Source organism: Amphiprion ocellaris, chromosome 4, assembly GCF_022539595.1.
Source record: "Amphiprion ocellaris isolate individual 3 ecotype Okinawa chromosome 4, ASM2253959v1, whole genome shotgun sequence".
Classification (NCBI taxonomy): Eukaryota; Metazoa; Chordata; class Actinopteri; family Pomacentridae; genus Amphiprion; species Amphiprion ocellaris.
The window spans coordinates 34,504,215-34,518,807 of NC_072769.1; the positions used below are offsets into that span (position 1 = coordinate 34,504,215).

At 39.7% G+C, this 14,593-nt stretch overlaps 2 protein-coding genes across 6 annotated transcripts in view; one reads left to right on the plus strand and one right to left on the minus strand.

Annotated features, from left to right (window-relative positions):
- LOC111569990 (zinc finger protein Aiolos-like) overlaps window positions 1-4,845 on the minus strand; it is a 48,247-nt gene extending 43,402 nt beyond the window's left edge. The window contains exons 1-2 of one of the 2 annotated variants that reach the window (XM_035949176.2): window positions 4,645-4,845; window positions 2,412-2,497 (exon numbers count right to left, since the gene is read on the minus strand). In XM_035949176.2, coding sequence (XP_035805069.2) covers window positions 2,412-2,478 — 67 coding nt within the window. In that variant the 5' untranslated portion in view covers window positions 2,479-2,497; window positions 4,645-4,845. The remainder of the gene's footprint in view (window positions 1-2,411; window positions 2,498-4,644) is intronic. The other variant, XM_035949175.2, reaches the window with a different exon arrangement.
- LOC111569984 (SWI/SNF-related matrix-associated actin-dependent regulator of chromatin subfamily E member 1) lies at window positions 3,977-14,172 on the plus strand. 4 transcript variants are annotated; one of them, XM_055009944.1, is made up of 12 exons: window positions 3,977-3,994; window positions 4,099-4,167; window positions 4,818-4,871; window positions 5,163-5,206; window positions 6,646-6,750; window positions 7,622-7,702; window positions 8,034-8,165; window positions 8,381-8,552; window positions 10,872-11,044; window positions 11,162-11,263; window positions 11,772-12,033; window positions 12,968-14,172. In XM_055009944.1, exons 3-12 carry the CDS (start codon window positions 4,865-4,867, stop codon window positions 13,171-13,173), a joined length of 1,284 nt encoding a protein of 427 aa, XP_054865919.1. In that variant the 5' UTR covers window positions 3,977-3,994; window positions 4,099-4,167; window positions 4,818-4,864; the 3' UTR covers window positions 13,174-14,172. The 4 variants fall into 4 exon arrangements, with proteins under 4 accessions (XP_054865919.1, XP_023128264.2, XP_023128265.2 ...); XM_023272496.3 differs by lacking the exon at window positions 3,977-3,994 and having other exon boundaries at window positions 4,001-4,167; window positions 6,646-6,744; XM_023272497.3 differs by lacking the exons at window positions 3,977-3,994; window positions 8,034-8,165 and having other exon boundaries at window positions 4,001-4,167.
- Window positions 14,173-14,593: the final 421 nt, after the last annotated feature.

A 14,593-nucleotide genomic window follows, 5' to 3' on the forward strand; every position in this document is an offset into this window, starting at 1 on the left:
AGAGAGAACTTGAAGATGTTTTCTGTGCAGTCTAACACAATTATGATCACAGAAATCTTTTTTTTTTTTTAAAAAGGAACAAAAATGGACTCTGAATATTTACAGAAATTGAAAAAAATGGAATCAACATGTAAAACATTTTCTCTTACAGGTGTTACCTCTGGTACTGAACTAAACAAAAACTGCGGTTCTACATCCTATAGACTTACGTTTTTAATTTGTTTCTATACTTGTCTCCCCTCTGCTACGTATGTGAACCTGCAGTTCAGCCGAATAGCTTCTGAATTTTGTCACGTGGATGTTGGTTGCAACTGAGTCAGGACTTTATAGAGAAATTCAGAATTTGTTGTTTTTTTTCATACAAAATCTGTGTCATACAAACAGTGTCTTTTTGGCAAATACTTAAATCAGACGTGTAGAATAAAGTCATTTGGTTTTAGATTTGGTTAAGTTTTCTGACTACACACTGTTAAGTTATATATTCAACAAATCTATCTGTTTCTATAGTTTCTGGCTGTGATAAAAGTTGTTTTTTTCATCTGCATTTTTAAAATGATAACATGGCTTTCATGGCTTGGTTTTGGGGTTCAGAGGGTTAAACACATTTTTAAAATTGCTATCTGTCATAAATTCTTGCCTACATTACACACTGCTTCATTTAATCTTTATTAGTTTAGTGTATTAGCGTATTTAGTTTTGACTTTAAGAGGCTCATTTGAGCATTTGATTTAGGGTTGTCATGACATCCGACTTTCACAACATGATTTTCACAAAGAATTCAGGATAAATATATCATCACTATAAAAAATTGGGAAAAAATACAATTATATTAATGCGACTACTCAAATTTAGCTTTAAATTTGTTTATTGTTTGGTCCTTTCTCCATTTTTTGGTAGATTAATTCCACTTTAAAAACAAATGTATGGAGGTGGAGACCATGATGGTAGTGTATATTGTACCAGATGGTAGTGGAGTATTATGATGTTATCATATGTGCATAATTAACATTAAATTAAGATCTAATTTCTTAAATATCACAGTTATAGTCTATTTAGTATATTTGCTGTTTCAGTTCAATTTTCTGCTAAATATTTTGGTCACAAAATAACTTGAATGTCTAAATTTGAGATCTTTATCTAAAATGCAGGTTTATGTGCACCAGTCAGCCACAGCATTAAAACCATCAGCCTGGTATTGTGCAGGCCCTTTCTGCTCCACCAAAACAGCTCAGGGCAAAGACACAGGACCTCTGGAGGTGTCCTGTAGGTTCTGGTGTCAAGGTTTTGGGTCAAAGCCTCAATGGATCTGACTGTTCTTGTGTATCCCACAGATGCTTGATTGGATTGGAATCTGTGGACTTTGGAGGCCAGGTTGACACATTAGTCTTTATCACGTTCGTGAAGTTGTTTCTGAGTGTTTTTTGTGGCATGTTTGGGTGCACTGTCCTCCTGGGGGAAGCTGCCATTGTCCGGGAATGTCGTTGCAATGAGGGGCGTTGTGCTCGGTCTGCAACAAAGCCGGTGCTCTTGGAAAAAACCCACGCAGGCACCGTGAGAACATGTAAACTCCACATGAAGAGGCTGCAGGTTTGAACCCACAACGATCTCACACTGCACCACTCCTTTACGTGAAACACTGTCTAGATTTTTATACAATTTTCAATTTACTTCAGTTTATTGTCAGACTGTAGTTGTGGCAGCAGATAGGAGAAGTGATGATGTGTGACTATTTCTAAATACTTCCATGTGATTTGTTAGACACAGTACAGCGTTGTCCACCTTTGAGCTCCAAATCAGCATAAAGCAGCGACAGATACAGTGCCAAATTGAAACAGCAGATAAACGCTTGCAGGTGTATGACTTCATAATGAGCTGGGATGCACTTTACACACATCTCAAGTTACAATGTTCAGCATGTGCACAAAGGCTTCCTCCTTTTTTCATCAAATGCTAAAAAAGGTTGAATTTGTGTGCATTTATGAAACCAAAAAAACCCTAGGCGGTGTCTTTATTTTTCGCATCTTAATCCACTACAGTACGTTCCCCTAAGCCTGAGCTGATCAGACAGACAGGTTAACGATAATACTTGAGGCAGTTGTGCAAGAAATACCTCTGGAAAGATACATCATAATAATCTGAGTGCAGCAGTTTCTAAAAATACCTCCACCATCCACCACCAGAGTAAACTTTCAAGTCTGCTTAGTTCCACTGCCTGAGTCTATTTTGGAGAGCTCTACTGGCTTAAGAGCTGAGTCTGGATCTGCATTACGAGAACAGCTTTCTGGGTTTTCCTCTGGCTGATTTTAGAAATATCACAGGCCCTGTTGTGCCTCTGGGCATCCACAATCCCACAGCTGTGCCTGGGAGGCCCTGCACAGTAGCTTACAGCAGGCATGTGACCTCCACCTTACCTCCAGTCCGTCGCAGGTGTCCGACGCCAAACAACGTCCTTACGTGGAATCCGCTCCTCTCTTCCATTCAGCTTCGTGGCCATCCCCTGGTGAATGAAAATAAGGTGAGGCACCACACCTGGAGATGGGACCACAACAGTGTCTGAATGCATATCGCGCAGCCTGCAGGTCAAGCAGAAGTAAAATAAGCTCTCAAGTGTGCAGTGTAAACAGAAAGCAACGGGGACACAGTGAACACAATCAATTAACAGATCCACAACAAGAGCTATTCGGGCTGAATGGGCAGAGATGTAGGCTAAATCCTGCAGGCTTTGGCTTGTTATCTTTAGGGAACACACTATTACAACTATTGACCTGGGCGGCTTTCAAACAATGTGAACAAGAATGCAAAGTATTTCAGTTCTAACAACAAAGGGAGCAGGACAACCTCGATTTTCTCTAAAGCTTATAGCCTGTGAAGCGTGTATAATGCAACTTACGGTACGGTGACATAATAAATCATTCCGCCTTTTTTTATGTGATGATCTGAGTTTATTACCTTTTAGAATTACTGCTCTAAAAATATCCAAAGGAAGCTCAGGATAGGTTGGGTTTCTCACAGTATTTTTTTTAAATTTTCACCTTACTATATGTGAAGTGCATTGAGATAAAATGTGTTGTAAATTGGCTTAAATAAATTGAACTAAAAAGAGCATCTGTACTGAAATTGCACATTTTTGTGATGAATTTATGTATGTTTTGATTAAAATCTTAGCTTTAATCAGTACATAAAGACTGGTTCTGTCCTGCCATCTACAAATTAGAAACCAAGGCCCAAAAACACTGCTGACCACCTTATCCACAACTTCATTTTCAGTCCCACCTGGACTACTGCAACTTATTATTCACCTTTTCTGAACAATATTGCAGTTTACAGCTGGTTTCAGAACTCAGCAGAAAGGACACGAGTCTAGTCCTGGCTGAATTATACTGGCAGCAGATTTGTTCAATTTAAGATTCAGTCAGTGACTTTTATATCTGTGCATTATCTGGTTTGACACTTTTGAACTTTTAACCCCTTATTTTGCACATGCTGCTGTTAAAAGTCCAACAAAACCAGCTTTAATAAAAGAAGGAACGTGCTTTTACTGTTTTAGCCCCAATGCTTTGGAACAAACTCCACTTTTTCAATCGGAACAGCAGTCAGTACTTCAGTTCGTAACACTTTAAAAACATAATTTTAGCTCTTTTCCAAAGTTTTACTGTCTATATTAATGTTGTATTGTCATATTTGAATGTTTTTCTAATGCTTAGTGTGTTTCAATCTTTTAAAAAGCACCTTATAGACATGGATATTATTATTATTGTTAATTTATCAGGTCAGCGGTGAAGGTCAGCTTTCTGCTTCTGTGCAAATCAGGGGACTTCATCATGCTACTGATGTATTATATTATGAAGCATATGCAAAATAAAGCAGCTCTGTGTCACTGTGTGAATGAATCCTGGAGGAGAAAAATGCGTCCCTGCTGCCACATCAATAAGCGAGAGGCTGCAGCACTGACAGCTGAGGGCGACGAGCATCAGCATCGAGCCAAGGCACAGCTGTAATAAGGAGAGGGTGGGGGTGCAATTCTGGAAGATTCTGCAGGAATCACTCGAGTGGACCCCATTTCATTCGTTTATTGTGGGGACTCTTTCTCTCTGCCAGGTGCTGTAGCCCTCCCTGTTAAAAAGCCACAACGCACACACTGTGGTGGGGAACAAAAGGTGTTTTAGGGTGAGTCTTCTGCCCGTCACTTTAGCTCGTCACCGTCTGAATCTATGGGAATTTATATAACCTCCGTTGACGCTGCATGCTAATATCTCAGCTGTCATTTTCTTTTTATTGAGGTGGCTAAGCTAGAAGCTAGCTAATCCAATTGAGCTCATGAACTAGCCACATAGCATCGATTATCTACTACAGTAGCGCTAAACTTTAATTAACCACAATTAAAAGTTAGCTCACGTATTATGTATTGCTGTCTTTTGCAGCAGAAAAGTCAACCTAGCAGTGAATGATCTAAGCTAGCATTAACGGCTAATAGATGCTAACGTTAGCATACTAGCTAGCCAGCTAACTGACAGCTCGTTTTTTAGCAGTCAACCACCAGTGCTTGTCACCTACTATCATGTTCAAATACTCATATATCATAACAAAACATTCAGTGGCACCGATATTATTTATTTTACTGATACCCATCAAGCTACAACCTACCAGTCTGTACAAACTGCCAGCTTCGAGCTAACGTCGATGCTAGTGAGCCGTAGCCTGCCTGGTTAACTGACAGTCATAATCGGCATCTCTTTGTTTTGTGCTTTGTATGACCCTCCGTGTCCAGCACAGTTGATCTCATCGGTTTTTCCTGCTTTAAAATGTGCTCATTTCAGATCCAATGACCGGCACAGACTGATACCTCCTCCTGCTCACTGCTAAAATGTCAAGTAAGGAGCTGGGGGTGTTTTAGCTACCTGTGTGGTTGGGATGTTGATATTAAAATGCATGTTGAGTTACGAGTCCTGCTGTTTTAGCAAATGCGTGTCAAGTGATATAGCAATACTGCAATGCCAGAGTTGTAATTAACAGATAATTCCAGCTAGTGTGTTAACGATGTAGTAAGAATGCACAAAATATTGCAGTTTTGCAGTATTGGAGTGTTAAACTTGAATGAAGATGGAGGTCTGCATCACTGCACTGACACTGATGTTTTATTTGGCTTTTTTCTTCCACAACAGAGAGACCATCCTATGCTCCTCCACCTCCCCCTGCCCCAACAACTGTAAGTATTTCTAAGTGTAGCGCCACTGAAATGACTTTATTTTAGTGCAGTTTATGAATTATAAACAAATGGGTGCATTCCAGTATCAGTACTACTATACATATGTAGCAGGGCAGAAAAAGATCTAGTGCACCTCAATACATAGCACGCCAAATGCCAAAAATACCAGGCTGTCCTATTACATCTGACCAGACTCTTCAGTTTGTTAGCCAGCATACTTTCCATGCCATTGTGACCCATAATCCACTACAGTTTCATCACGGTGTCTTGTGCAAGTATAAAAAAGCTTGAGACACTTATTTTGCACTACAGGCTGCAACAATCCAAGCCTAAGGCGCAATATTGTGACAAAGCAGTATGTTCTAGTTGTATGATAGTGCATGAAACAGTACTTAGTTTGTAAGAGCAGCTTACATACTTGAAAAGAAAAAGTATGGGATTTAGAAGCATTTTTAGTTGAATCTGCAGCCCCTATTAAAATAAAATCAGATGAAATGACCACAGTAACAGAGAGAATCACAGTATGGTATTTGTCATTTACACGAGATAAGACAACGCACCAAGTGATGTGTAATGCAGTAATAAACAAAATACTAAATCTGTTTTATTTATGATTACTTGAACACTGAATATTCAGTTGAACGATAATGTAACAACCACGTTACCAACAGACACACAATAAAAATATCCTGACACCTCAAATCAACTGCGATGCAACAAATGATTTCATAAACTGTGACTTTATGTCTGAAGTAAAGAAAATTACACAGTGTGACTTTCCATTAGAGCCTGAGCCAGACTGATTAGACTAAAGTATTTAATGAAGGTTCTGGCACTGTTGGAGGCACTCATATGGATCCTGCTGAATATCATTAATCAAATCTTTTAGTGTTTGTTTTTATTGCAGTGAAGTTTATTATTATTACATTTAAGTTTGTCGCTTAATGGATATTAATGACAAAGGTGTTTGGGGATTTTGGTTCACATAATCATGTCTTTTGTGCTCTGTGATGTTTTTGGGCCAGTATTGGTGCTGAAATGCGGAAAAAGCCTTCCCAGAATTGTTTCACACAACCTGACTTCTGCGTGTCTATCTTTTAATGTGACTCATTGGAAGTTATACGGTACTAGGTTTAGACCTTTATGGAAAAGTGACCAGCATCATTGTTTAGACATGAAGCAGACAGATTCAGTTACTACAGATTAACAAAAAGGAGTCTGAAAAGGGCTTCAGTCACAGACTGATGTGCTGACACACCACTGCTTCTGGGATGATTATTTTCTTATAGCCCCAGCATGATGCAAGTTTATTTTGCATTTTCTCGGCTTCTTTCATTGGTGCCTTTGATTTTTCGTTGTTGTTTTGTTTTAGGCTTTCCCCTATTCCTCCTTTTATGTCATTTTCTCATTCGTGTTTCTGTCTCATTTGTTTTCATCAGCAAATGCCCAACACTACCGGGTTTGTGGGGTACAACCCATACAGCCATCTGGCCTACAACAACTACAGACTGGGAGGGAGCCAAAGCAGCAACAGTCGGGTAACGGTATGAATAATAACATAGAAAATACAAGGTGGCTGAAAATATAAGGCACACCCGAAAGGAGAAATTTCTGAGTTGAGTTTCACACAACAGTCGGCTTGCTTAGCTGGATTAAGACACTGCAGAAGCCTGTGTAAGCATTAATAGCATTTCAGCTTTTCACGAGATAGACCTTTGCTTTGTTCAGAGAAAATGAGATTCAATGTATTTTTGCATTTCCACTGCTCAGAAAACAGATGCTGCAGAACAGTCAGTGTGCAAGGCATAACTCGCTCCATTAGTGAGACTGAATTTGAACTACATATCATTCCAAACTCCCTCTGCTGCCTCCATCACAGTGCAGACTGGCTCAGAGTCCATCTGTGTCTGTTCAAATACCACCTGCCTTTCAAAGTCTGCATTTCTGACAGCCATGTTAAGTAACCCATGCCATCAGTGTTGCCATGGCATTACAGACTCGCTGCTCGGCATGGCTCTGGCTGCTGAGCAGTAATTTAGTCGCTGCATGCAAGCTGTGGTTGGCTGACTCTGATAATGGCATTATGTCTCGCAGTGGGCAAATCTCAGCTTAAGTGAGATTTTTGTGTTTTTTTTCACAGTCAGCGCTATTCCATTGTAAACTGTGGGGTTTCTGACTAATATATGGCCTCAAACTGTCACTAATTAAATCAGGTCAACTGAAATTCAACTGAATTGCTTTGCATCTTGTATCTGATTCTCACTTTTTTGATAGCTTTCTGTTTTTTTTGCATAACCACACATTTGCATGTATTTTCACAAGCCTCAGCTAAGCTTAGCAGCAGTGTATTGTTTGGTTTCCTGGACCCTCAAGAGCAGCCATCCCTCAAGGTGACTTTTTTTCTTTCTTTATCAGAATTCCTCTGGAATAAATATCCCAAAGCCACCCAAGCCACCCGATAAGCCACTGATGCCATACATGAGATATAGTCGAAAGGTAAGTCCACAGTGTGTAATTGCTGCCTTTTGCATCATCATGTGCTCTGTTGCTAGGCAGGGATGCTTTGATTTTTAAGATATTCTATAAGCTCAGAGTAAGTGAGATGAGCATTTTGTTTCTGTCTAATAGTTGTTTATTGAGGTAGGTGTGAAGCGAAATTAAACCAAGACTTAGCTAGGACTGTTCACATCACGTAGTGGGATTTATCAGCTTGGAGATGGAGCTTAAAGCACACGGCCTCCTCTGGTTTGTGACCTCTCTGCAAAGAGATAACCACGTATAGCCCCTCCAACCCAACCCCACACCCATGTCTGGTTCTCATCACCAGGTTTGGGATCAAGTAAAAGCCTCCAATCCTGATCTGAAGCTATGGGAAATTGGGAAGATAATCGGTGGCATGTGGAGGGACCTCACTGATGAGGAGAAACAGGATTATTTGAATGACTACGAAGCAGAGAAGGTTGGTTGTTTTACCAGTGGTGTTTATGGGGTTTTTCTGATGGGTGACCAGTAGATGTGTCCCCAACACTTGTGGGTCCCTCCAGTCATCATTCCTTTCTGTCTAACAGTCCCTCTTTCCTAATCTTGTCATAGCTGATAGAAACAAGGATCCACATTTTGTGTCTGCTTGCCTCCGCTGTTTCCTCGTCATTCCTGTCATTTTTTCCACTGTAGATTGAGTATAATGAGAGCATGAAGGCCTATCACAACTCGCCAGCCTACCTGGCCTACGTCAATGCAAAAAGCCGGGCTGAGGCAGCTCTGGAAGAGGAGAGTCGCCAGAGGCAGTCCAGGCTGGACAAGGGCGAGCCTTATATGAGTATCCAGCCAGCAGAGGATCCAGATGGTAAGGCCACTCAGCTAAATGCTTTGTCTCCCAAGGTTTAGAACACTGTGACAGAGCTGTAATTATTGTAGCGCGACCACACAGAGCTGCCAGTCCGCACACCCAGAGAATGTGTTATCTTTTTCCCTCCTCCTACACTGCTGCAGCCATACACATTATTGGTAAAAGCTACCTATGAAAATGCAGTTTCTGCTTTTCAAGCTGAAAGGGGGACAAAATTTGTCTTTGTTTTTGAGCAAGTGTTTACATTTTGTAGGTATTCCTGGCATTGGTTAAGACATAATTGCAAAATTTACATTCTTTTCTCTGTTGTTTTAAAGACTGACGCACAAGCATGCTAGACACACAAGCCAGAAGAAGACGTTTGAGCTACACCCACCTCAAGGAAATGATACTTTTCTGGGGTCTGGCTGGGCTACAGTAGAAGATAATGATGTACAGGAAAACTGCAGATAAAACAGTTGCTATTTAGAAACACCCCAGACCATAAAAATGTCAAAGCTGCTGTCCCAGTGGGTTATGTTCTCAAAAGACTGCACGTACAGCAACGATTAAATAAGATTTAGCTCACCGGGTGGCTACATACTCAGAGATTTTGCTTTATTAATAAAGTCTTTCAGAAATTCTAACCAGCTTTTCATGTTCTGTTCCTATCAGTGTCGAAACAGCCCACAGAGACAGAACATCAACAAAATCATAGATCAAAGTTTGCTTTAAAATGTGTTTGTGAAGGGACTGTGTGGTTTGCAATGTTTAAGGAAGTGCTGTGGTTTTAGATTAAACCTGTAATGCAAAATACCTCAACAACAGTCAGCATGCAGAGGAACAGTGTTGAAAAATATCCCACAGTACCAGACAGTCATGAGACTCATTTATGCTGAATTTGTGAATGTAAGATACGCCTCAGTCTCTCACACCACCTGCAGAACGTATGCCTGTTTCCTGTTGTGGTGTCTGAGCACCTCTGAAACTTTCAACATGGCACATGAGATTCAGTTCAGCTCTCATGGAAAGTTTCAATAGTGCCCACATGTGTGGTCAGTGGGGAAAAGTTGAGGTGATGCCCAGCACGAGCAAAGTTCTGCCACAACAAAGCCAAAAGAAGTACCATCTTTTTGTTGTTGAACAGTGGTGCCAAATAGAAAAATTAGCAGGCAACCAAATGGCAAATACTTTGGAGCATTTTTATTTAACCCTCTGAACTAAAAGCAACTTCTGGGTTTTGTTTTTTTTTTTGCTCCAGTCACATTTTTACTCATTGCGGGCTCATTTTTCTCTGCAATAAAAAGTAGAGAGAGCTCAGAAAGTCTTAGGTGCAGAAAGAGACAATTATGATGCACAAACATCCTTAAAAAAGACAAAACAAAACTTGAATTTCTCTGATTATTAATGTTGCAAAATGAAAAACACTGGAATCAACTTGTACAGCATTTTTCCCACAGGTGCCCACAGGTGTTACTGATTCTAGATAAAAATGTGACTCCAAATACTATGGAAAAAATTGCTCATAATTGCTTTTACAACCTCTACAAAAATTTTAAACTGAAATTTGGTAAATTTTCCTAACACAACCACACAGTACACATTGATTAGTTGCCCTGGGGTTCACAGGGTTAACAAAGTAGAGCACAGCTGTATACAAACACTTTCCTCCCCATACATTCTAACAAACGAAGTGCAAGTAGAAACACATCATAATCATGGATCACAAATTGAGGCAGATTTAAAAGGACTGTAGGTCTGTGGTTTTGTCCTAAGTACATGTGCAAACATAAATGACAATAATAGCAAAATATAAGTCCAATTTGATTCCATCTGGATTTAATTCTTCATGACCGCAGAGTGTGGAAAAAGTCCCTAGATTTGATTATTGTCTTAAGGCTCTGTATTTGGATTTTACCTTACTGCCCCATCATTCTGTATTTAAAGGAGGCACAGGAGTATACATTTAAGACAAAGAAGAACATTTGCTGATGAATGAAAATTGCAGACTACATCTTGAAACATCTGTCCACATACTGCGGGTTATAATTAACTGCTTGTCCCATTCACCTAACAAAAACGGCTCTCCTTTGCCTAAGGATGTGTTTTGACATAATGGCATATACTTAACTCTAACTCTGTATAAATATTGAGCAATATCCCCCTTATGTTTACAGTGTCTTGATGCAGCAGGATTTGTGTTATTTTGTTTTGTAACATTTGTGCTGTCACAGTTTGCTGTTGCTTCTGCGTAAAAAATCTCTGCCTTCTGACAGGTGGATGAAAATATTATTCCTCCAGGAAGTGTAACGACTCAGATGTTTTTCTTATCTTCAGATTACGACGACGGGTTTTCTATAAAGCATTCAGCCGCGGCTCGTTTCCAACGCAACCACCGTCTGATCAGCGAGATCCTCAGTGAGAGTGTCGTCCCAGATGTGCGCTCGGTTGTTACTACCGCTCGTATGCAGGTCCTTAAACGCCAGGTCCAGTCTCTGATGGTGCATCAGGTAGGATCCAGTTTCCATCTTTGAGTCCTCACATAATGGATTCATCTAACATTGACAGCTTTGTTTTTATTGGCTTATTAAGTAATAACTGTGGTGCCTGTGTGTCTCGTGTCGCAGAGAAAATTGGAGGCAGAGTTGCTTCAGATTGAAGACCGCCACCAGGACAAGAAAAGAAAATTCATTGAAGCCACAGAGTCGTTCACAAATGAGCTCAAAAGGGTAAGGCATCTTTTACATTAAATTTGGTCATTGCTTACTTGCACGCAAGCTTCGTTTTGCATGTAGTGTGCAACGCTGGGTTTGTGCCAGTCTCCATCTGCCTTGCAGCCACCAGCTGTGGTTAACTCCATCCACATGTTCTGGCAATCATATAGCTGTCATCATTTACAATTTGTAGCCCCATAATAACTGTTGTTTTACGATGCAGCTCTGTGCAGGAGAGTGCAGTGTCCAGTTTTCACAACAGGCGGCGCCATTTATCCTTTACAACTTCAAACACAATCCATTCACTGACTGGCACACAGCATTTTCAAGACTGAACATGTCTCCTGCTGGAAAAGAACAGCTTGTTCAGTTATATAATTTTATTACTCTCCAGTATATTGTTACTGACTTACACCTGTACATGCATGTTCAGAAGAAAAACATTCTAATAATGAGGCCAATGAGTACGTGTTCAAGAAAGAGTGCAGAAATAAATATTTCTCCTATGTACTGTGTTTTTTAGCTGTGCTGCATGAAGGTGGAAGTGGACATGGAGAAGATCTCTGCAGAAATCGCTGCAGCAGAAGAGGCAGCACGCAAACGGATGGCAGAACGTGAGAAGGATGCAGGAGACCGAGGTGCAAGGGAGGCCCCCACATGTGTCTTAGCAGAGGAAGAAAAACACATTTGTGCAACACATGGCAACAAGCCCCAGCAAAATTCTCTCAGCGAAAGCAGCAACAAGGAAGGCGAGGACACAGAGTCCAACAACACAGATACACCAGGTGAGCCGCGCTGGGCTAAGATGTCAGTTTGATCTGGAACTCAAATGAATCCAAATAAATATAGGCTGTGTGCGGAGATGCCAGAATAACATTTAGCAGGTTTCACATTCAAAAAATATCCTGAAAAATGTGAACAAAGGACAAAGTTTACCATTACATCCCGTCAGTCACACAGACTGTGAAAGTCAGCAGCAACCGAAAGTGTTTCAATTAATAGAGTTGGATAACCACTGACACAAGATAATGATTTTACAGATCCATTAGCAGACTGTAACAGCCCTCAATGTCCAACAATGACTGGAATTATTCAGTTCTTCAAGGATACTCCAATGTCAATCCATACAGTAGAGAAACCAATCAGACTTCATTTATATAGCACTTTTTATAGAAATAAAAAATATATTACCAAGTGCTGAACAGAAATAAAAATGCAATGAAATGGTACAAACAACCCCCCTCCCACAAAGTCATGTAATACATAAAGGACTCTAAGGTACAGGGATTGAGGAACTGAGAAAAGGCTTTCATATATAGCACGTACAGGAAACACAAGGTGAGATAAAATGAAATAAAAAGAGATAGATAGATAAATAAACAAAATGAAATTAAATATCTATTATTAAAGTAGAGATAGACAGAGAGATAGAAATAGAAGTAAAAAATTATAAAATCTGAATAAAAAGATAAAAAAATTAAGTAATAAACTGTACATTAAATAGACTGAAATATGTGAATAAGTGAATAAATAGATATCAGTAAATAGAATTAGTTCTAATAGAAGTAATAAATTAATAAAATCCACCAAATCAATGAAAAGCCTGACTACAAAGGTAGGTCTTGAGTTTGCCTTTAAAAATATCAACAGAAACAAAAAGTAATCACAGGAAACAAAACAAAATGCATCCAATTTTTCATCTTGTTTTTTGCAATTCAGGGAAGCCGAAAGCCTCAGAGGAGCTCGAGGTTCACCCTGGCAGCGAGGTGGGCGTCTCTGAGGACAAGGAGAGCGTCCCAGAGGGAGCCATGGAGGAGGGAACCAGCGACAGCAACACAGGCTCAGAAACCACTTCTGCTCAAACGGAAGACGCCACGACCAGCGAGCCTTCGGAGGGGCCGAGCAGAGCCAGAGCAGCCCACTGAGCCCAACAGCAGACTGACTGTGAGCTGTTCGGCTGCGATCTACTCTGCTGGTCTCTGATATGATCCTCCGATTACAGATATTGCACAGATTCATCTCAAAGCATACGAGGAGCATTCAGATGGGCTCGACGTTAACAAGCCTAAAGCTCACAGAAACGCGCTGAATATATGAAAAATCTGCACTTGAAGCCGACAAAGCAATGATCCTGTCAAAAGTTCCATGGCTGCTAAAATGTGCCACAAAAGCCCATGTGAAAGCACTATATTTTCTCCACATTGCCATTTGGAAGAATCCATACAGGCCCTCTTCAGCACATATTGATACATATCGCTCGCACTAAGTCTGGCAGATACCAGATCGAATTAAGACTGGCTGTATGAAAAAAGTCCGTCACATGAAACAAACATTGCTCAGTGTTATATTTAACTTTGTCCTTTGTATTGTAGTGTCATTGTTGCTTTTATTGTTACTTTTGCATGTTGCAGTTTTTTAAAAATGAGTTGTGAAGAGTGGAGCTAGGTGACCATCTCCTCGGCAGGAGAATATTTGTTTACTCTCTGTATCAGTATTACAGTGACAGTATTGTCTCAGGAGTTTGTAGTCATTAGTAGTAGTTATTTTTGTTATTTATTATCAGCATTTTTATTATACTTGTGTATTGGGTGCTCTGGGCACGGCTCAGTCCACCTCTAAGTATATCACACGATCATCAATGCTGTACAATGCTCGACTACCAGTGTTCTCAAGTTTGCTAGCTGTCAATCAAATCAAAAGCAGTACGCTTAGAACATTTCTGTGTTACGATCAATATTGCCGTTTTCAGCAGGAAAACTTTTAAATGTACCGTAATTGTGTACACAGTGTAACGAGGTTTGCTTAAACATGGATTTTCATGTTATCGTAAAACAGCTTGAAGAACAGTCATAAACATGCAGTCTTAAAATGAATTTCCTTTTTTGCATATTTATACCAATAAACTTTTCTACCCTGGAAAGAAATTCTTACTGCAGTTGTTTTGGAAGAATGTTTGGTGCAAAAATGTTTATCCTTAATGGAAATCACGGCTGCATGACATTGGAAAAAACACTGCCATATTTTACCTTTCTACAATATAAAAAACAACAAATAATTTTACACAACATATTTTCACTGTTTTGTTACAAGTTATATAAACGTATTTATTTAATTTACAAGGTAACTGCAAAAAAAAAAAGGTCCAATACTGTCACGTCAAAATTCTGTATTTTTATAAAATGGTAATTTCTTGTACAACATTTGACCATAATACTATGCTAATCTCTGGTATTTTACAGAATTTAAAGCACAAAAAACATGAAATAAATTATAGATATTAATATATATAATACAAGTATTTGCTGTTATTTGAAAGAAAAAATCTGTATATTAAGGATTGGAAAA

What these genes read in the sequence shown, in the direction of transcription:
- LOC111569984 (XM_055009944.1), top strand. An exon ending in CTCCCCCTGCCCCAACAACT is followed by an intron (nt 5,207 to 6,645) that starts GTAAGTATTTCT and finishes TGTTTTCATCAG; the next exon opens with CAAATGCCCAACACTACCGG. An exon ending in ACATGAGATATAGTCGAAAG is followed by an intron (nt 7,703 to 8,033) that starts GTAAGTCCACAG and finishes TCTCATCACCAG; the next exon opens with GTTTGGGATCAAGTAAAAGC.